At 39.9% G+C, this 23,497-nt stretch overlaps 1 protein-coding gene and 1 long non-coding RNA gene across 2 annotated transcripts in view; both read right to left on the bottom strand.

The window, feature by feature from the left end:
• LOC308090122 (uncharacterized protein) overlaps positions 1–23,056 on the bottom strand; it is a gene marked incomplete at both ends in the record, with an annotated part of 102,253 nt that extends 79,197 nt beyond the window's left edge. Inside the window, 4 exons of the mRNA XM_080435157.1 lie at positions 11,201–11,302; positions 14,235–14,477; positions 20,686–20,787; positions 22,984–23,056. Coding sequence (XP_080291283.1) covers positions 11,201–11,302; positions 14,235–14,477; positions 20,686–20,787; positions 22,984–23,056 — 520 coding nt within the window. The remainder of the gene's footprint in view (positions 1–11,200; positions 11,303–14,234; positions 14,478–20,685; positions 20,788–22,983) is intronic.
• On the bottom strand, positions 7,056–8,951 carry LOC308089913. Its single transcript, XR_013933574.1, has 3 exons — positions 8,562–8,951; positions 8,204–8,283; positions 7,056–7,274 (listed from the first exon to the last, which is right to left on the bottom strand). It is a non-coding gene; the product is annotated as an uncharacterized lncRNA (long non-coding RNA).
• Positions 23,057–23,497: the final 441 nt, after the last annotated feature.

Genomic DNA, 23,497 nt, shown 5'->3' with positions numbered 1-23,497 from the left:
AATGGAAACAAGCTTTGGCGTGTATAATCCACCTTTTTTTAAGGATGACATTGTTGTGATTTTTGAAATTACCAATACAAGTATTTCATTCTATTCAGGTCTTATGGATGCCCTCAAACCTGTGATGGAACTAGTTATTGACAAGGAGTGCCAGAGTCTCTGCCATCGAAGTGAGGGTTTCATGCTGTGGAATAGTTCCCCAGAAGAATTGAAGAAATTCTCCTTGCACAACCTTAGGAAGGATTTTGAGAAGATGGCACCGTTCATGTTCTCTGTGATCTGCACCATATCGGGAATGAAAACCAACCATGCCTGTGCTGCTGCTGCCATTGCCCTTCGTGGGAGAGAGAGCCATCTCTACGGCAGTACGGTGCAGTACGGTGCAGTACGGTGGTGCCAAGAAAGCAGTCTTTGAGCGTTTGAGCAGGATGGGGATCACCACCAATGCTGTCCTCAAACAACAAGCCATGTCAGCACTCTGTGGAGAAGACCTACACAAGCTAAAAGCTAAAAGAGAAACACCTGCCACAGCACAGGAGAGCATAGAAGAGCCGATAACTGACAGTTTCAATTTTCAGAATCAGAGATATCTGACCTGGGTATAGGTTTTCTAGCATTGGATGATGCTGACGACATAACCCCAACCCTCCCATTGTCTCCTCCACATCCTACTCCTTGTAAAGAGGGCACCATGCCAGCTCCAACCCTCCTGCTGTCTCCTCCACATCCTACTCCACTAGCTGCTTGTAAAGAGGGCACCATGACAGCTCCAACCCTCCTATTGTCTCCTACACATCCTACTCCACCTACTGCTTGTAAAGAGGGCACCATGCCAGCTCCAACCCTCCTGCTGTCTCCACATCCTACCCCACTTGCTGCTTGTAAAGAGGCCTCCGTGCCAGCTCCAACCCTCCTGCTGTCTCCTCCACATCCTACTCCTCCTGCTGCATGTGAAGAGGCAACATCTAGTCTCCCACACAGCATACCACCCTCTTATTCTGTCATATTTGACAATCTTGATTTTTTTTGCATGTACACCATCAAACAACTACAAACCAGAATAAATCCGTTCACTGGACCCACCATCCACCATGCTGTAGTGGAGGACAGAGTCCTATTGCATCATCTCAGTGAAGAAAAGCCACTCATCAATCTTAAGGACTATGACCTTGCCTGATGTTCAGACCCAGAAAATCATGCGTCGGGACTTTATTGTTCTTGCCAGCAGGGTTATCTGCAAACATCTGGCAGCATTCAAGCCTTTCTCCTCATTGGTGGTTCATCACATACCCCATCAGTATTCTGACCAGATGTCAAAGCCATCCACCTCAGTAAGTTGAAATACTTATTTACATATCGCTTAAAACATACATACATATCTCCCCTATAAAACTTTGAATATGCCCACTCCACCCACTTATCCAGTCTGATATCAGGCAACCACCATGCCTGGGTTCAGACCATAGACTCTTCGCACTTCAGTGAGTGGACTGATTGGAAATAATTTGGCAATTCAGTCTGATATTAGGCTAGGAAACGTCAAGACTAAATAAAAAGATATATATATCGTGTTAAATTATCTCACTGTGTTTCTCTCTCCTCACCCCTGGCCCTCACCCACCCTCTGTCTTTCTCTCTGATTTCAGCATCCAATGGGACTGCTTTTAAAGAACGAGAACGTCACATCAGATCTTGTTCAAATTCTGCAGCACATACAGAAAGAGTAAGTTGTTAAACATGGGCTACCACACTGCTTCTCAATGTTTGGTCCCCTACAGGTCTTTAACACTGAGATTGTAAAATGGAACCAATTGGACCACAAGAGTCTATTTGAGTAAATTTGTTTGAGTTAAATATGTGCAGAGAATTGTACATTCTACACTAAAATGTTCAGTGTTACTTTCCCTTGGTGGTTGGTCTCTCTCTCCATCTCTCTCGTGTGTGTGTGTGTGTGTGTGTGTGTGTGTGTGTGTGTGTGTGTGTGTGTGAATATTCTTATACATTTTTTATAATTGACCTAATAGGTCTGCACAAGGGGGCTTAAGCACAAGCCCTATTTTATACTGCTGTAAAAGGACTTGTGATAAGACTATAGACCGCCGAAGTCTGACGTCATTTACACATCCTTTGTTTGTCTACCTGGTTCGCAGTTTTCCACCCCCGTTCTGAATCCCATAGACGTATTTAATATCGCGTCAAATAAGAACTGTGTTCCAAAAATAAACAAATGACCCCGGCGTGTTGACTCTTATGGATATGAAGCATCAACTGACGGTGAGAAAACGCTAATGTTACTTCCGCCGAATTAGTTAAATTTTCGCCAGAAACAGACTGTATCAAATATAAGTGACTGACTATCATAAACGATACAGAACCCCCTCCCTGACAATAACGCCGACACGCGGTGTTTATTTTTGGACCACAATTCTTATATGAGACGATTCTAAGATGACCCAATGTTATTCTCCATAGAGAAATTACTTCCGCAAACCTGGGGATGAACGAGTCACGTCAGGACTTCGGTGCTCTATTGAAAACATCCGTTCTACAAGTTCACAACGCATTGCAATGTATGTCATTGTGATGCGTTGTGAGCTTGTAGATCTGCTATTTTAGATGTATTGTTTATTTTATTAAAATATTAGCTTTTGCTTTACAATCAATTCAATTGATTAGTTTGATTAATTTACCTAAATGTGGTATGATATCTTAATTTATCTTTGTATCATTGAACTGATGCATTTCACTATTTGCCTGGGCATAGGTATGTGCCAAGTGCCCCTGATGGATCTACTCCAATATTAGTTGGAGGCGACAGGCTTACTGAGGCAAATAGTCGGAATGTCCAGTGGGCCTTCGCAAATGGTGGAAGTATAAAAGATAGACTGGAAGACCTGCTATTCATGTTTCTTGACTGGCATGCTGTTAGAAACTTGTATGAAGTGAGTGGTAAACAATAAGGATACAGTATAGGAAATGTGACGGCTAAATGCCCCTTTACATTTGATGATAATCCAGTTTCTTATTTCCTTGCCTGTAAGGATATGGTGTGCATGGTCATGTCCAACCAGTTGGGTTGAAGAAGTTCCAACCAGTTGGGTTGAAGAAGTTCAGGGTGAACAAGTTCTGGGTCTATTTCAAAGTTGAATTTGAGAAGTAAACAAAAAAACGTTTTATGCATGCTGCATGCTGCTTCCTATCTTTTGAAACTTCAGTTGTTTGACAATAATGTTGTCAAAAACACATACCAATATAAGTTGTGTAATTGCGTACTATGTTCTGCTTCAGATCTATCACAGTATATTTTTTAAGGAAGGATCGGCTCGGGACCATGGGACACTGTGTGCCAACATGAACAGAATGAAGTGCAGCAATGCCAAGGTGGGACCACACAAGGCATACAACCCCTTCAAGGAGGTGGTCAAGAAAGACACTGCAGCACTCCTTCTGGCAGCTACAATGGAGCACTTGGGCCTGAAAAACGCAGATGGTAATGAAAATAATGTTGACTTCATGTGAACAAATTACAATACACGTAAATACTGTGATCAGTGTCACTGAAATGTAATTAAACCTTTTGGTACATAAGGAAAAGAAAAGAAAAATAAATACTAAGAAGGCTTTGTCCAAATACATTTCACATGTATTATAGCTTGAGTGCCCCTTTAACTTAATTAGAATGTCTCATTCAAACCCATGCATGCTTATGTAATACCTATAGCGGTTAAGAGGTGCACGCCAATATGTGGCCTTCGTGAGGAACCTGACGAAGGCCACATATTAAATTATGTTGGGATCATCAAGACGGTGTGGGGACCTTCTCCATGTGCACCCACATGCATGCACAATACCTATAACACAATGTGCTTTACATATTTCCACAGATGTTCCTGCTGGTCTGATACCTGATGGGGTGTTACAGGGCACAGAAGAGGAGAAGAGGAGATGGCTGCACAACACTGTTGCAGAGGTCATCGACTCATTTGCCTTGTTTAAAGACCTAGATGCAGCAGATGGTCTTAGGGAGCCACCAAAGAAGAGCAGCCGGTGGTATAAAGGTGTACATGTATGCCAAGACACGCTCAAGGCATGAGTTAGATAAACATGCACTAATACATGATAATAGCACCATGACAGAGCCCAGTTGTCCGACTAAATCAGATCATGTGAAGGAACACTCAGAAGCCAGGCTCAGGTTTGGGTTATTCTTGGCTGACATGCAGGATGCTGTAAAAGAGGGAGATGGAGAAAGGCTCATGCACCTGTACAGGATGGCTTTGTTGTACTACAAGGTCTATGGACACACTCACTATGCTTACAGTACACTGCTTCTCACTGTACAGCTCAAAGCCACCTTGTCTCCAAGGATGGCACATTCAGTGACATGGAACAGATTCTTTAATAGGAAGGGAGGAACATTCCTTTAGATCTTCACCGTCCTAGAGCATCTAAATAATTTATTAAAATCATTTTTAAAAGGTGTCGGTCCAAACCTGACTGACAGCACTGCCTTAAGGATCAGTAAGTCCCTTGCCGTTCTTAGAGACCTAATGGACAATGTTGACCAAGAGATAGGGATGACTAGTCCATCTGGATATCACAAGAATAGCAGAGAAGATGAGGACATCTTAGCTCTGTTGAACTATCCATGGAGACGGGGCTTTTCAAGAAATGTCCAGGTAGAGAGCACACAGCCTTCCCAGCCTTTAATAAATATCTCTTCTCCAAGCTCAATTACAGTGAGTTGTGGCAATGGATGAAGAGCAAGCTAAATGAATTTAGCATGGTACACATCTAAGATGTCAAAACTTGTATCTCCAGTCCAAATGCCATTTATTTTTTTTAAATACTTTTGTTGTAGGACAGCATCATGCAAACAGCCGCCCTACAAGCTCATGTCCAAAATGGTCCATCAGGTTGAAAATGAATCTGTATTTAACCAAGAAATTATTAACAAGAGCTTGTGACTAAATAACTACCCTTGAGGATTTGTTTTAGTGTGTTCTATTGAAATGTAGCCGTTTTGAACATACAAGGTGTCTAATATATATGTCTTTAAAAAAGTATAGGCATGTTTGTCCAAACCACGTACAATGTGTTGATGCTTCACATGTCTTGAGCATTGATAAATAAATGCAGCCATATCCACAGTACATTTCTTCAGTTATCATTTATTCAATTTCAAGTGTACATTCAGGTCTTACTTTTAAGCAGTGGTGGAAAATTACTAAGTATATGTATTCAAGTACTTTTACTTCAACTCCACATGTCAGAGGCAAATGTTGTAGAAATGTTTTACTCTGATATAATTATTTGAAAACCTTTGTTACCACGGTAGTTACTTTGTAGATATTTATATAAAATGTACATTAACCACTTGAGTGAGGCCTTTTCAAACTCTAGTTTATATATATTCTTTTACATTTCAAAATGTGTGGGACATTCTGTATTGAGTACTAACACTTATACTTTAACTCAAGCACATTTTGAATACCAGACTTATAATTGTTGCAGAGTATGTGGTATTGCTTCTTTCATGAGTGAAAAATCGTACTTCTTCCATCACTGATTTTTAGAACACTCACAATGTGATACAGGGTGATACAGGTCTAGAAGACCTTTGAAAACAAGTTAAGGAATATGGCTGGGTGATATGGACTATGGACTATGGAATCAAATAGCACAATAATCACCCAAACCTCTTGATATTGTGGCAATATTTTACATATAAAATAATTTAACAAAAAGCTAAAAAAGCCAATCTACAAACTCCAGCGCATCAGAGCGTTGTGAGCTTGTACATTGGCTATTTTAGATCATTGATAGATCATTGATAGCATAACATGGGGCTTTAATAGTTAAAAATAGGAAGACGCTTATGCCATGTCACAATATCCCAGACACATTCTAGTCTCATATCACAATATTGACATATCTAAATATATTGCCACGTCCCTTTCCAACTTTCAAATTATATCTGGGAGAAAAAAAAGGATAAAGCGTGTGTGTATATGTGTTAAGAGTTGACTGATTACAACAACATTTTACAAATAATTATTGGGACACTGTGTACAACATTTATTTCAATCAAACATCATCATCAGAGTTGTTACCGAGCACCTCAGAAACATCACCAGCATCATCAATGTCAAAGTAACCCATGAAATCGAGATCGGGCTCCAACAATCTCTCTTCCTGGAAGCTGAACTGATCTAGGACTATGTCTTCAAAGACATCAGCAATGATCTTAAGGATCTCTTCGGCATGCTGCAGTTTAAAAACAGGAATGTTGTCCATAATGTAACCAACATCAAATATGTACTGACATTTTTCAACAACAGCCTCAATCAATTCAGTACTGAAACCTGAGCATGCTGACCTGTCAGTGTACAGACATGTGTCTTTTACCAGTGTTGACCTGAAGTCCTCTAGCAAGTCCCTGATCAAGTTTCTCTGAGATGGCTCTACCTCTCTACACTTTGTAGGAGTGGAAATAACTTCTTCAGTTATTTCATAGATGGGTCGAGGTACTGCACATTCCCCTGAGTCACAGGTACAAGCTAAATGACAAAATGTACAACACAGATGGCCAGGCTCAATGTTGGTTGGGTTGCTTTCAAAGTAGCCATATAGTGTTTTCCTTATACAACCCTGTTTCTGGTTTATCAGGTCTCTGACAGATTTGTCAACATGCACGTACTGTTTGGTGTGATACATGACTGCATGTGCATTTAAACCATTTCTACCAGCTCTGCCTATTTGCTGAACAAGGTCCTCAGCATCTTCTGGGGCACCAAACATCACAACATGTTCAATGTTGGGAAAGTTCAAACCCATCCCTAATGATATCGTGGCAACGACAACTCTACAGTTCCCATCACCATTAAATGAAGCTAACACGTGTTTTCTGTTTGCTTCCAGTGTACCACTGTGGAACATTTCTATGATTAGGTTATCTGGCTGTTTGTCTTTCTCAACCCAAGCACTGTCCCCAAGCTCTTTTTTAAGGTAACCATACACTTTCCCAATGGCTTTTAGTGTACGGCAATAAATGATGATGGGTGACATCGACTGTCCTTTATCTAATACCTCCTTTACAACCCAATGAAGACACTTAAGGTTGGTGGTTGCTGGCACATGACACAATCCTAATCTGATATTTGGGCGATTTGGGCTAACAGTCACTTCTGTTACTCTCTTCATGTTGAGTTTCTCTCTCACATGGTGCCGGGACTCCAAATCAGCAGATGCCGTCAATGCCAGCACAGGTGTACCTGAAAACATCAGAAAATAAATTATGTTATAGCCTATAACCTAAGTGTTTTTATAATACAGATTTCTTTGTCAACAGGGGACATAGAGCAGATGAAAAAAATATATAAAGTTGGTCATTAATCGTGCACATCCAATTTGTCACGCACAGGATGGCCATGTTGTGTGCATGCTCTGTGCTCACATGTTGCATGTGCACACAACACTTGGCTGCTGTGGGGAGAGGACATTGCTTGATGGGGGAGGCTGTGGGGGAGGACAATGCTTGTTCTGACGCCTGGTCTAGTTAGGTGTGGCCTGTACTGACTTAATCAACCACTTTGCACATCAATGGCTTTTGTTCTAACCAGGGTGTCGGTGAGACTGTGCCTCTCAGCAAGGCACCAACACACAGCACAGCCAGAGTGTCTGTAGTGTATTGTACTCTTTGTTCTCTCACCCCTAACTATTTAGAATAGGAACAATGTCCAATTTTCAGTACTTTTACTTCTACTCCACTACATCTCAGAGGCAAACGTTGTACTTTTACTCCACTACATTTATTTGAAAACTTTAGTTAGTACTTACTTTGCAGATTTTGATTATTATTACAGAACATACATTAAAAACTTCAGCCCTATATACATTTCGGCCATTTCAAAATAGCAGATCTACAAGCTCAACCTGCATCGCGATGCATTGTGAGCTTGTAGATCTGCTATTTTCAAAAGATTGTTATTACATTGGAAAACCTGACATTTTCAGGTTTTGGGACATTCTGCACAATGAGTACTGGGACATTCTGCATAATGAGTACTTTCGACTTTTGGTACTTTAAGTACATTTTGAATTCCTGACTTTAACTTGTAATAGAGTATTTCTATATTATATTGCAGTATTGATACTTTTACAAAAAAATTGAGTACTTTGTCTACCATTGGTGTTAACATACCTTCATTGGTGAGAGACCGGAGCTCTTGCAGTCTTCCAAAGCTCTCTCGAAAGGCTGGATCTCCATTCTGGCCCTCCCCCCTTTAGAACATAAAAAAGCAGCAGTAAAAAAAAATTAGTGATATGGGTGCTGATTGACAAATAAAAAAATAGTAGCCTACAGTGGGACTGTGTGGCAAAATGGATGGTTAACTACATTGTAAATGGTGTCAGAACAAAAGTTGATCATCAAAAGGCAAATCCATGACTCCAATATTGTACAACTTTCTCTCTCTCTACAGATACATAATGTTTTACCAACTTTCACTTAGACACCAGGTGCTTTAAATAGATTATCTTAATCTTCCCATGGTACTTACCATTTGTATGTCATGTGGACTTCATCCACGACGATACCAAACAGCTTCTCTCTGTAGATTTCAGAGTTCAGCATGTTCCTCCATTTATCATCCCGTATCCATGCCTCTGGTGTACCGAAAACAAGCGAGCAGTTGCCGTTTAATATGTCACTGTCGTTGTGCACACCGATCTGCATCGCCGTTAAATCAATCTTCGCCGCTTCCTTGATCTGGTCCTCCATTAACGCGAGTAATGGAGAAATAATAATCAATATATTTTTACCCATACCCATCTCCTCGAGTACAAGAGGTACGAGTTGGTAGATAAGACTCTTGCCAAATCCAGTGGGAAGAACACAAAAAACATTGCCCTTTTGAATGAATGCCTTCAAAGCTGTGTGTTGTTCTGATTTCAAAGTAATTGATACTTTAAATATTTTTAAAACAGCCTCGATAGCAGCGTCAATCCTATCTGTAGCCATTGTAGTGGTTCTACTTCTCCTGCTCTTCCGTAAACAACTACAGGTTGTTGTGTCGCAGGCTAGTGTGTCGCACAGCTTGAGAACGCCCCGTGGCGCTGATTGGCTTGTCGTTAGACCCACCCCCACCCCCACCCCCACCTCCGACTCTGATTTGTCAGGTATTTCTTCGATCGTGAAATATAGGCCGACATTATAATGCCAGACCAAGAGGAGCTCACTCAGAGAGTGGGCGGGGTCTATGGTCTGGAACCAGGCTAGGTGGAGCCTGGAGTAAAGAAAAACTGCTAACTCCACCCCCCCCTGGAGTTGCCTGGTTTAGCACAAAATTTGAGGATCCAATGGAGTTAGCTGCTTTTGTCAGAAGCACTTTTTAATACTTTTCATTGGTTCAATATTTTTTTTTAACAACACACAGACATAGGCTAAAGGGTGTTCAATAGCACTGATTTATGGGGAAAGAATGCAAACGCGGAAAAATGGAGATAGCTGGTTCCAGCAGGACAGCAACAATTTAATATAATGTGCTGCATTTTATGATCATGTTTCAGTTTTGTACAGATCAGATTATTTAAGTGCAGACTGTAAGCTTTCAAGTGAAGTGACATGCACATAAATCTGGTTAATTGTTGAAGATATGCAATTTTTAATGTTGTTAATCACACAATGCACATATGTGATTTAAAGTATGTGATCTAAACGCGTTGAGTTGCACACTGCAACAAGGCAGTGCCAAATAAAGTGTATGTTACTACATTGGCCATTTCTCACCTCAAACCTTTTTGCAAACATTTAATGTACTGTTTATAACGTAATTAATAATTCACCATTAGGCCATCCTCTTTGTTCAGATTCAACATAACAGCACTAATTAGTAGCATAATTATGAATCATAGCTTTTTGAAAGACTACTTGACAAGTGCTTATTATAATTATGTTAAAATTAATCTCAAGAACAGATTCAGAGCTGCGCTACTGAATCTGTCGGGAGCCCCGTTCAGAACGTGTGAGCGTTGGCCTAAGTGGGCGTGCCTTCAGATCAGGAAGCAGGCTGCGCTTTACTAAATCAAACGTAGTGGGCGGGATTTACATCTGTGCGTTCGCTTCCCACTGGAAACAAACCCAAACTAATCTAAGAATAGCGTCCTCTGAGCCGACAAAACCACGGAAAGTTAGTAACATTTTAACTTGTTCTTTAATAATAGAAACAAGTGGGCTTATAACCAAAACAATCCATGATCTTTGGGAGAAATGGTGTTAGTGTTCCGTGGAGAAATATTGTTAGTGGGAATGAAAACATAGGGGCACCGCCGGAAGTGGAGGGCTGAGGGCAGAGACCAGAGACCAGAGTCAAGTGAAAAATTGAAAAACGCTGGGGGCGCTGTTTATCCTTCTTATTTGACGATGGGTTCCCATATTGTGTTAAAATTGGTTGGAGTTTCCACCCTGAGATTGGGAGGTCCGGTTCAATCCCTGTTCAATGTCTCCCCGCTTGGCACTCAGCATCAAGGGTTGGATTGGGGTAAATCCTTGCAACATGCTTGCGTCATGTCCAGAGGTTGTACTTGTACGTCATGGCTGGGGGATATACTTGTACATCAAGCCACCTCATGCCACAGAAACAGGAGATAAGATCCTGCCTATGGGCCACATGGCTCAGGAATAATTGGTTCTCTAGGCTACCTACTTACCCGCCGATGTAATCTCATGTTATGTTTTTGTTTGTAATTAAGATTGATGTAAAACTTCAACAATTATATATTTTTTTGGCAACTAACTATGTCCCCATTACAACCACAGATATTCTCTAAAACTGTGAGAAAAATGCTAAGTGAACTATAACTAATGTTGAGCAGGGTCGACTCTGTAATTGGTCCTCTCTTTTTTCCCTCTACCCTAAATCTTTTGTGATGCATTGTGTGCATCAAAATGGCAAAGAAGTTTAGGGATAATGGGTAAGGCACCCGCGAAAATAGGGCCCTTAGGCTAAAAGGCACTAAAAGTCCTAATTTCCTAGGGCGTTGTGTGGGCATCACTTCCTGTCGTTTTGATCCCTTGATACCTGATCAAATCGACAAGAAGTGATGCCCAAAACGCCCTAGGAAACTTGTGGATAATATCTGGATATTATTGTCATGGTATTTTTTGCCAAGACTGTCATATAATAGTGAAAATACGTACAGAGGTGTGGATGGTCTTCAGGTTCCTCCTGTTTAATAGAAATGTCCCTGGCTGAGTCTGGAGAGTTCGTCTTCACCTGCAGTCTGGACTCCACACACTGGCCTGAAATTAAGCAAGTGATTAATGACTTTAATAACTGGAGACCCAGCAGTGGTTTCAACAATAACTATTTGCAGAATGTAAAGGCAAAATGGCCAATGCCAACTTTCTAAAATATGAATCTTGGGTGCAAAGATTGAGACTTAATTCTATGGAAATAATCACACTTAAGATTACACAAGGGAAAATGGGTAATAGGAAGAGCATTTGACAATTAAGGTCTAATATTTCTACAATTGCTACAAAACCTGAATATCCAATCATTTTAGGCATAACACGAAGTTGAAGGGTAAATTTAAGTCTGATAATGATGTACCATAATGCATGTTCACATCATGTATACTTTACACTACTTAAGACCATTTTTCAAATATTTAATCTTTTAACATTTTGGATGAAATAGCAATTATCAAGGTGCCCCACTCTTATTGTATCTGGAAGAAAATATCAAAAGATGGACTCCTGCAATGCAAATAATGGTCTAAAGTGAATAAGGTGAAAGTAGCCTATGTGATTTTAATAGTTCTGCCGCCATGCATCCCATCCTTCCTTCTGCACCCACGGCCACCCCACAATTACTGTTCAATTAATACCAAACTTTAACCAGGAATTTCAGGCTTTCATGGCTGGAGGTGCTTTTGTTTCATGACGTCATGCTAGCTAATTAAATCAAGACAATCGTAGATGTTTTTTATTGCGTCTGACTTTTACTTTTGTATCTACGAGAGTCTTAGCGACCCCCCCCCCCAGTTTGGCCTGGAATTTCACCAGTAAAGCCCGTATTTCTCCAAACATGTACAGATGCAAAATATAAGGTGATTACCCACTTGCCCCAAATGTTAACTAGGTGGCCGGAGTATTTGTGCAATATAATAGTCCATATTCTTTAACAAAGAAGTGTTTTAATCCCGTTTGTGGCCGAACGCCATTCCCCCTGCAATCTGGTATCCTGACATCCATAGTCCACTCTGTATAAACCATCATGATTCTGAGCAACATCTAGAATCCAAACTTGTACATTGCTTGCCACAACCGTATTGTCTGATCTGATGCAGTTAAAATATGTATGCCATCCAGTGCAGCAATGTATAAACATTCAAGAGTGTTACCAGATTGGTTTGGTTATGCTTGTGATGTCTTTGCTAGCATCCTTAATACACATGTTTTGTTTTTGTTGACACCAGTCATAGACAAACTGCCTATAAAAGCTGAAACAGAGCAATATTTAGCAAAAAAAACATAGACTCTATGTGGAGGAGAAGGTGCTATATGAATGAATGAATGACATTTTTATTTTCGTGTCATGCCACCGTTTTGGCCCATCCCATATGGGATTATATGACACATTACACAAAAGGAAATATGTACTCTTAGGTGCCCATGAACTGTCTAACCCTGTTACATTTGTTTCCCTGTAAATTAATAATATTAATTTGTGGATTCAAATAAATAATTAAAGTGTGTGTGTGTGTGTGTGTGTGTGTGTGTGTGTGTGTGTGTGTGTGTGTGTGTGTGTGTGTGTGTGTGTGTGTGTGTGTGTGTGTGTGTACACACACTGGTGTAACTTAAGGTGACCTAACCATTCAAAACTCTTGCCACAATGTTAACAGTGGAATGATTTTTCTCCATTGTGGACTTATGGTGTCTCTTCAGCTGACCTCCTGACTAACTGAAACTCTTGTCAAAATGTTTACAATGGAGATTTTTCTCCAGTGAAGATAAGCTCAGGTGTCTTTAGATTGCCTAACCCACTGAATCTCGTCATAATGTCTACAGTGGAAAGGTTTTTCTCCAGTGTGGACTAAAATCTTCCACACATCCAAAATGTAGTAATATTTGGCGATCATAGCGTATGTTTCACCTTCCTGATAATAATCCATTAACCATATAGCATAATGAAACATCTTCTGTGTGCATGCACTATAGTGTTTTCCATATGCTTTAATTTGCTATCACATCACAATATAATAATTTAATACAACTAAATAATTACCATAGCCTCCTATTAATTGTAACAATTACTGCCATAATTCATAAAAAAAACGGCATGCTAAATATCTTTCCCTCAGTTAACTGATATTTAATAATAAGTAAAATTATTTGAATAGTGCCCCATTCACTGGGCATGTAATCGAACACAGAAAAATGACATCATAATATGAAAATCATAATACAAAAAAATGAAATCATAATACAAAAACTATAACATTCTGGTAAAACAGTTCTACCTTATACAATCAATCAATACAATTGATATGGTTTACATGGTCATTTATAGTATAAATTAATACCAAAATAATTAGCAATACCTCTAGGTAACACAGTATGCACAGATGTCTTTTCAGAGCACTTAACTGACTGTCACAATATTTACAGTGGAAAGGTTTTTATCCTGTGTGGCTACGCTGGTGCTTCTTCAGAGAACCTGACTGAGTGAAGCTCTTGTCACAATGTTTACAGTGGAAAGGTTTTTCACCAGTGTGAACACGCTGGTGTCTCTTCAGGTGACCTGAATCACTGAAACTCTTGTCACAATGTTTACAGTGGAAAGGTTTTTCACCAGTGTGAACACGCTGGTGTCTCTTCAGGTGACATGAATAACTGAAACTCTTGTCACAATGTTTACAGTGGAAAGGTTTTTCACCAGTGTGGACAAGCTCGTGTGTCTTCAGGGTATTTGACCGACTGAAACTCTTGTCACAATGTTTGCAGTGGAAAGGTCTTTCTCCAGTGTGGATACGCTGGTGTCTATTCAGGTCAGATGACTTAATGAAACTCATGTTACAATGATTACAGTTTAAAGGTTTTATTCCGTTATGGATCATCTGGTGTCTCTTGAGGCAATATGAACTGCTGAAACGCTTGTTACACAGTTTACACTGGAAAGGTTTTTCTCCAGTGTGGACACCTCCACTTGTCTCCCCCCAATAATCACTGTCTTCAGTGTCAGAATCAAGTTCAACTTCAATTTCATAGCAGTGTGAAGAGTTGTCTTCATCGTCATCACTTTTCACTGCTAGTAATGTCAACATTGACCCAACAGGCTCCTCTGGTCTTTGAAGTAGCTCCACCTGTTCCTCTTTAATGTGTGGAGGCTCTGGTTCCTCCTGGAGCAGACTGGGGCTTCTCTGCTGTTCAGGTGAAACCTTCTCTTTACACACAACCATGTGCAGGATGTCTAGGAGCAGAACAATAACACAATAGTCAACACTGGGTTCCTAAAATGTAAACCAATTTTTCTATCTTCCATGGCCAATGTACAAAACTATTACCTAAGACTGACCAGTTACTAAATGAGTACAGGTTGTTACAGGTGGTTCTGGAAACTCACAATCAGGCTTCAAAGTTTCAGAAAGATTCTAGCTAAATACATATTTTAAAAAGTAACCTGAATCGATATATTTAGTTATTTTATCAAACAAATTAATAATGTTGAGAACAAATACTTAATTTGAATCAATAATATACATGACTACTTCATATGCGAGTTCTGCTTTGGGAGTAATTTAGGCTGTAGGCCAAGCCATTTACAACTGGGTTTGTCTTTACGTACTGTATGTATGTATGTATGTATGTATGTATGTATGTATGTATGTATGTATGTATGTATGTGCACACACGCGCGCGCGTGTGTGTGTGTGTGTATGTATGTCACCTCCCAGGTAGACCAATCATAGCTCATGCACATAAGTACATGTCTGGTGAAAGTTAACGGGTCAATGTTTACAATCTATATGAACAGATTTTCATGAAGTTGCTCTGTGTGTCTAGAAATTAGACTTTGAATCTGTCTGTGACTGTGGCTAATTTCACAAACCGATCCACTGTACCGATCATTGCCAAATTGTGTGCATGCTGCGAGTAGGCCAAGCAAGTATTATTATTGTACATATCTCTGCTGTCCGGCAGGAACCTTTTCAAATAGTTCAAATAGCCAATCTACAAGCTCACAACGTGTCGATGTAGATCGGCTAGTTGAACTATTTGAAAATGTTTTTAAAATTAGTAAAAAATGGCAAAGAAGTTTAGGGATAATGGTCAAGGCACCGGCGAAAATAGGGCCCTTAGGCTAAAAGACACAAAAAGTCCTGGGGACTTGCTTCCATTTGGGTCCTATCCACAAATTTCCGAGGGCGTTGTGTGGGCATCACATCCTGTCGTTTTGATCCCTTGATACCTGATCAAATCGACAGGAAGTGATGCCCACAACTTGGATTGTGGATAATATTAGTCCATGAGCCAGACAAGATTTCATTATCGAAAGAGTGGGCAAAACCATACCTATATTAAATTGTTTATAGGGTCAATATAAGTAAATAAATATATGATAACCTTTCCACAGGAGCAGCTTTTTCATATTTATCACACATTTTGTTATTTTCCCCATACGTACATGACAGGTGAAAAAATGACATTTAAAAAATTGTTATCATAATGAAACTTCCCCAGTTGATTACTTACATGAAGACAATGATTTATCGTTTTACAAGTTTTCTGAAATTGTATATTTGAATATGCAAATTAGGCATTAGGAAAATATGCCCGAATTTGCATAACTTTCCAGAATCAACATTGGAACATTGGACAAAGCCAGAGTCAACATTCTTATTTCATTTTGTTAAGATGTTGGAGTCAAAGGTTTTTAACAAGGGAATATTCAATATCTGGCTCAATGTTGGGGCTCTGGCTCATGGACAGAGGCCTCTATTTAGGCTCGAGTTTGCTAAACACACTAATATCTGATTTAAGACTAGGCAAGAGGCGTTTCCCCGCAAACTTTGCTATTCTGGGGCACCCCCCTTACCCGCCAAACACCTGCACTACCCCTTACATTATGCACAGGTGTGGTTTGGGCGTTACAATGATAAAACCAATCACCGTGCCAGAAGCCATTGCCTTTAAGAGAAGACTGCGCTAGCCATCATCCCCAATCCAATATATGCTCTCCTGTCTCCCTGTCTGCACTGTTGCCTGGTCTGATTATTATAAGCCACATTGGGCTTGTTTTCCTGCCGGGTCCAATTGGTCACGTATTTGTCGGGCTAGGCTAGGCAACAAAATACAACTTTTTTATTTTTATTTGATCCAAATATATTTTTATATTAATTTGTAGCCTATTGTGTTCACAATAAGCAACTTGTCATATTAGTCAGATCCGGAATAGAATATGAAAGTCATTTAACATATTTATACTATTGGAATCTTACACACCGGCTGCTCCCAAATAATTAGTTACATCATGTTGCGCTGTGAGCAGCGCGACCAGAGCGCTCCTACAGGCAGCCATGGACCTCCAGCTGGTCGACCCCCGCGCCCGGCGGTGGTACACAGACATGCAGTAGCATGGCTATAAATTGACCAGTTTTAGGAAAGGTCTATATGTACTCACGTTGGCTGTTATTTTTCTATTTCCACCATTGTAACGGATTCCAGGGGTGTGTAAACATCTCTGAAGTAGCTCCATTTAGTTTCCTCTGAAGTGACGCAGTTAATTTACATCCATATTGTCCCCGTTCTCTTTCATCATCCACCTTTGTTCATTAATCCCGCACAGAGCTACACTGTAAGTTTACATCAATCATAGCCTCTCAAACCCAGATACATTGCTGCGATGCGTAATGTGCGTTGCCTACCTACCCAAAATAACAGACATACAAGCTATCAACGCGCTGCGTCATGCCGTGTCGACAGCTTACAGATCTGTTATTTTGGGCAGCATAAACAATGAGGCGCCATCGAGCGGCGCATGAGGACTGGAGTAGCCTATAGATAACATTAACGAGCATCAACGAGTGTCAGCTGGACACAGACATACACACCTGCCCTCTGCAGTGTTCTAATTTGAAAGTGACTGTCTCTTTTCTCAGCAAAAGCCCTTGAATATGATGGAATATGATTATGGATTACTGGGATTATGGAAAGCTCACATTTCATATCACACACACCATATAGTGAGAACTCCTGAAACTTATTAAAAGCTTTTTTGAATGCATGGCCAGGGACCACCTGCAATACCTCCGCGGACCACCGGTTGAAAACCCCTGATATAATATATATAATATATAATATAATATTCACCCGCAGCTGGGTTTAACGAGACAGCCAAAATGAAAATGCGACGTTTCCTAAATGTGCTATCATAGATAGCACGTTTCCGATCATCTTATAAAAAATGTAAGTGCTCAAGATTTTAGCCTAAACCCGACGGGACCCGACCCGGCCCGTCGGCACGGGCTGGGCCGGGTCCAATTGGTCACGTATGTGTCAGGCTTTGGGTCGGACTGGGCTAGGCAACAAAATACAACTTTTTTATTATAATTTTTTAATCCAAATAAATTCATATATTAATTAATTTGTAGCATATTGTGTTCACAATAAGCAACTTGTCATATTAGTCAGATCCCCAAGAAATATATATATATATATATATATATATATATATATATATATATATATAATATAATATAGTATATGAAAGCCATGTAAAATATATATAGGCTACTATTGGAATCTTACACAGCTGCTCCCAAAAAGTTAATCACCAGCGCAGCGCAAAAGTATAGGTCAAATCAATCAGCTGTCTTGTCACTGCAGCAGCAGGGCAAGTCAGAGCCCCCTTTAAAGTTTAAACCATAACATGACATATAGAATGGATCTTCGGACAAACTATTGAGATTGAAAAGCTTTCTTCATGTCTTCCTCACCTCAAACTAAACGTTGGATTATTTCTTCAAATGACCAGAGCACAGGCAGCGGGTAGTACGAGGTAACATGGGCGATTCACACAGTTTTTATATTGGATGTGATTTCTCCATCGCAACTCTTTCCCATCAAACAAAGTAATCCAAACTATTTTGTACTGCTTATTTTGCTTGTTAAAAGCATGATTTTATGAAGACATGACAGCAATATGGAAAAAACGAAAATATCTCAATTAAAAATATATTTCATAGAATAACCGAATATCATTTTGAAAATGGTTATAGGGTGTATATATTTATATAGCCCTATTTGCTCCAAGCAGTTTTTTAAATAAAATATAGACTGTTGGAATAGGGTAGAATGACTCCTGTTCTTAACAAATTACCAAGATTTAATGAGAAAAAAGGCTGCATGCAGCAATTAAGCTTCTTTAGAAAAAGGACTGACGGGCTGGGCTGGGCCCAATTTGTCAATTATGGGTCGAGCCAGGCTGAAATATTTAGGGGATATGAAAGCTCTAGTTTGAAGTGCTCATGTGGCCCGCCTTATAGTCGCTTCTTTTTGTTTTCATAGACCTGCGGTTGCTTATTTCTCGCCAAGGCTGGCAACACGGCTCATGGTCCAACATGCGCTATGTGGCTGATGGGGCTGATGTTTCGTTTCTAAGTCTAAGCTTGCCTTTCAGTAAAACCACATTTGATAGACATAAATATCACCTACATATTACTGATTAGAGAGAATTTTATATTTTTGTAATCAGTTAATTATTTCCTGCATAATCAATGAATAAAACTGACGTGTAAAGTGGAGTATTGCATTGCAGATGCACACATTGTCTTATTTAAATAGACTATCATCTTATATAAATACAATTGACACAAGGAATTGACACCCTTCCTTCTGCTGATTATAGTCAAATTAGAATCACAGAGATTTGTTGACAATAATAGCCTAGAGAGAGGTGCGCGCTTTGCGTCCTGCCTCCACATAGCCATTGCAGTGTCTGTGTGCACTTGGCGGGTGGTTTTAGAACCCGCTGTCCCCCCTCCCAAAGCCGTACCCATGTGTGTGTGCAGAATAGCAATGTGGGGGATATAGCAACAACACACCCACGGGCACGCCTCCACGCGCAAATAACGGTGTCGGCATAATGGGTGACGGGTAGAGCAGGTGCTAGAATAACATTTTGGGACAGGGCAGCTCCCTTATCCGTATTTAACAGGTTCAGGGTAGGGTTTAGGCTTTAGGAGCTGCCGCTGAATAGCGCCCTAAATGCCTAATTTGCATATTTAAATATACGATTTCAGAAAACTTGTAATACGATAAATCATTGTCTTCATGTAGGGTGACCATACGTCCTCTTTTACCCGGACATGTCCTCTTTTGGGGTGCTGTCCGGCCTGTCCGGTGGGGGTTTATAAAATCCTTCAAATGTCCGGTGTTTTGGGATTATTATAATTTTTTTTTACAATGAAAGCACTAACTATGGTATCTCCGTAACCCCGGTTTTGTAAATTGCGAAGGAGTTGTTCACATTGTTAGTGTTGCCATGTCCGAATATTTACCGCAACTTCAAAAACAAAAATTTGCTTATTTTTCTGGCTTGTTTTGGAGGAATGTTTCCTTATTTCTCTCACGAGACTTGGCAACACAGCTGCTGACAGGCTGGAGGCACACGTGACCAAACATGCAACTTCACAGATGAAATGCGCAAAAAGTACCAGTGTTTTCGTCTGGGTCGTGACAAATGTGAAGCAGAGTGTACTGTTGGCAAAAAGCTGAATGTTCATACAGAACTTAACATGAAATATTATAGAGCATATTTGTATGAGAGTGATTATTTTGTTATCTACCTCTCTTTTCTTTTTGTTTAAATGTTGAGGCATTATTTATATTTTTTACATTAGCCATAGGAGACATTATTTTGAAGAATGAGCTATAACATTGAAGAACAGGCTACTTCTCTCTTTTCTTTTGTTTAATTAACAGGTTTTGAGGCATTTTTTACATTTTGACATTATATACTTGAGAGAGAGGTTATTTTGAATAATGGGGTACCTCACTTGTTCTAAGATAAGACTTGTTGAGAGAGAGATGTTATTTTATTTTGTTAAAAAGCTGAATTATTAAGCTGTGATTATTTTGTTATCTGAAACAAACAGAGGAGACATGCTTTAAATGAATAAATATATTATTTATAAAGCAATATTTTTCAGTACCTCAAAGAGGCTCAGAATTAACCAAATTAACCGAATTAAGGTACCAAAAAAACCCTCAAAAGTTACAAATCCGGGGTAGAACCGCAAAAAAAATCACGGAACGCATTCGTTGGGTGTCCTCTTTTTGGGAATTCAGAATATGGTCACCCTATGTAAGTAATCAACTGGGGAAGTTTCATTATGATAACTATTTTTTAAATGTTATCATTTTTTCACCTGTCATGTACGTATGGGGAAAATAACAAAATGTGTGATAAATATGAAAAAGCTGCTCCTGTGGAAAGGTTATCATATATTTATTTACTTATATTGACCCTATAAACAATCTAATATTGGTATGGTTTTGCCCACTCTTTCGATAATCATTGCTCAATTTTGGGGCTCTGGCTCATGGACTATATCTGGATGTTATTATTGTCATGGTATTTTTTGCCAAGACTATCATATAATAGTTAAAATACGTACTGAGGTGTGGATGGTCTTCAGGTTCCTCCAGTTTAATAGAGATGTCCCTGGCTGAGTCTGGAGAGTTCATCTTCACCTGCAGTCTGGACTCCACAGACTGGTCTGAAATGAAGCAAGTGAATAATGACTTTAATAACTATAGACCCAGCAGTGGTTTCAACAATAACTATTTGCAGAATGTAAAGGCAAAATGGCCAATGCCAACTTTCTAAAATATGAATCTTGGGTGCAAAGATTGAGACTTAATTGGGTAACAGGAAGAGTATTTGACAATTAAGGTCTAATATTTCTACAATTGCTACAAAACCTGAATATCCTATCATTTTAGGCATAACACGAAGTTGAAGGGTAAATTTAAGTCTGATAATGATGTACCATGGCACGTATGTTCACATCATGTATACTTTACACTACTTAAGACCATTTTTCAAATATTTAATCTTTTAACATTTTGGATGAAATAGCAATCAAGGTGCCCACTCTTCTTAGTTATCGCCACTCTTCTTGTATCTGGAAGAAAATATCAAAAGATGGAGTCCTGCAATGCAAATAATGGTCTAAAGTGAATAAGGTGAAAGTAGCCAATGTGATTTTAATGTTTCTGCCGCCATGCATCCCATCCTTCCTTCTGCACCCACGACCCACCCCACAATTACTGTTCAATTAATATCAAACTTTAACCAGGAATTTCAGGCTTTCATGGCTGGAGGTGCCTTTGTTTCATGACGTCATGCTAGCCTTAGATCAAGACTATCGTAGATGTGTTTTATTGAGTCTGACGTTTACTTTTGTATCTACGAGAGTATTAGCCCTAGAATGTCTGTGATCTTACATACATTTCATGTATTCCAAATACACAGTCATAGATCACCCTCGTCGACCCACTGTGTAGTGACGATCTGCGCGGCCATAAAAGTGCTCTAAACTCCGTCTGTACTCACCCAATAATTAATTCCTAAGACTTGGAGTCATATTTTGTCCTCTAGTTTCATATCCATTAGAAAGTTCTGCCAGAAAACGTGTGTTTAGTCAAATATCTCCACTTTTCCACGAGGTGCACACGGACGACTTTCTGTACGGGCTAGGGGGGGCCTGGAATGAGTGCAGGACTGATACATGTAAACTTCCTTTAGGACGCACAAATGTTTGGGACACACAATTGGCAGATGGAGTGATTCATTACCCCGCACCAATCACAAAAACCTGTCAATTGTGTTCCCCATTCGTTTGTGCTTCCCTGTGTCAATTTGTTATGACGTTTGTGATGACAAGATGTTTGGGTAACTTCGGTCCATCACTCAAGTCGCGCCCCCCCTAGCCCGTACAGAAAGTCGTCCGTGTGCAGCTCGTGGAAAAGTGGAGATATTTGACTAAACACACGTTTTCTGGCAGAACTTTCAAATGGATATGAAACTAGAGGACAAAATATGACTCCAAGTCTTAGGAATTAATTATTGGGTGAGTACAGACGGAGTTTAGAGCACTTTTATGGCCGCGCAGATCGTCACTACACAGTGGGTCGACGAGGGTGATCTATGACTGTGTATTTGAAATACATGAAATGTATGTAAGATCACAGACATTCTAGGGCTACGAGAGTATTAGCGACCCCCCCCCAATTTGCCCTGGAATGTCACCAGTAAAGCCCGTATTTCTCCAAACATGTACAGATGCAAAATATAAGCTGAATACCTGCTTGCCCCAAATGTTAACTAGGTGGCCGGAGTATTTGTGCAATATAATAGTCCATATTATTGAACAAAGAAGTGTTTTAATCCCGTTTGTGGCCGAACGCCATTCCCCCCCTCGTTTACTTCCCGTTTACATTGAGTGTTACTACCGCAGGAACTTCCGACAGAATCGGCCATAGACGGGATTAAAACACTTCTTTATTGATGAATATGGACTGATACATTGCACAAACACACCGGACACCTAGTTAACATTTGGGGCAAGCGGGTAATCACCTTATATTTTGCATTAGTACATGTTTGGAAAAATACGGGCTTTACTGGTGACATTTCAGAGCAATCTGGGGGGGGGGGGGGGTCGCTAAGACATGACTTAGCGGCTTGAGCTTTGCTTTGTTGCATTTGTGCAAAAGAGGATGTGCTTTTGGATTTAGTAATGAGAATAAACTATGTTAAAAGGAATGTTGATACATTTTTATTATGGTTACGCATATCGGGATATTATCACCAAAGATGATCATATACACAGTGACGATTAGATATTGTGGCAGCCCTTCAAAATAACCAAAAATGTGAAAGAAAGAGAGAGAGAGCACATGAAACGTACTGAGGAGTGGATGGTCTTCAGATTCCTCCTGTTTAATAGAAATGTCCCTGGTTGAGTCTGGGGGAGAGTTCATCTTCACCAAAAATCTGTCTTTGCGCTTCGTGTGTAAATTCCATCACAACAACGTGCAGCTTGTCACTCTGACACAGGTTATACACAAAGTATTTTTTGTTCGCTACAAATATAATATAACACATATTCTCTGTATCAAGTTTGTTTGTCTCTCTCCCAGACGTGGTGGATGTGTTTCCACCCGGACGAGAGAGAGGGACGGACACACCAGACCCGTGTCCGGGTTGAAACACACACTTAAGTCTTGTGTTCCTGCAGATTGCTAGTCCCACATACACATGTATTAGAACATAACTCAGGGCATACTGGTGAACCCAGGTGAAAAGCTGTAATTATCCCCAAGTTGACAAAATAAGAATATCATATTTAATATTCTATATTTTATTTAGTAATAAAATGGTTGTTTAGTTGCAGTTTCATCTGGAGTGGACATGGTTTTACA

Source organism: Gymnoscopelus braueri, assembly GCF_963280865.1.
Source record: "Gymnoscopelus braueri genome assembly, chromosome: 8".
In the NCBI taxonomy this organism is placed as follows: domain Eukaryota; kingdom Metazoa; phylum Chordata; class Actinopteri; order Myctophiformes; family Myctophidae; genus Gymnoscopelus; species Gymnoscopelus braueri.
This window is presented reverse-complemented; position numbering and strand designations above follow the sequence as displayed.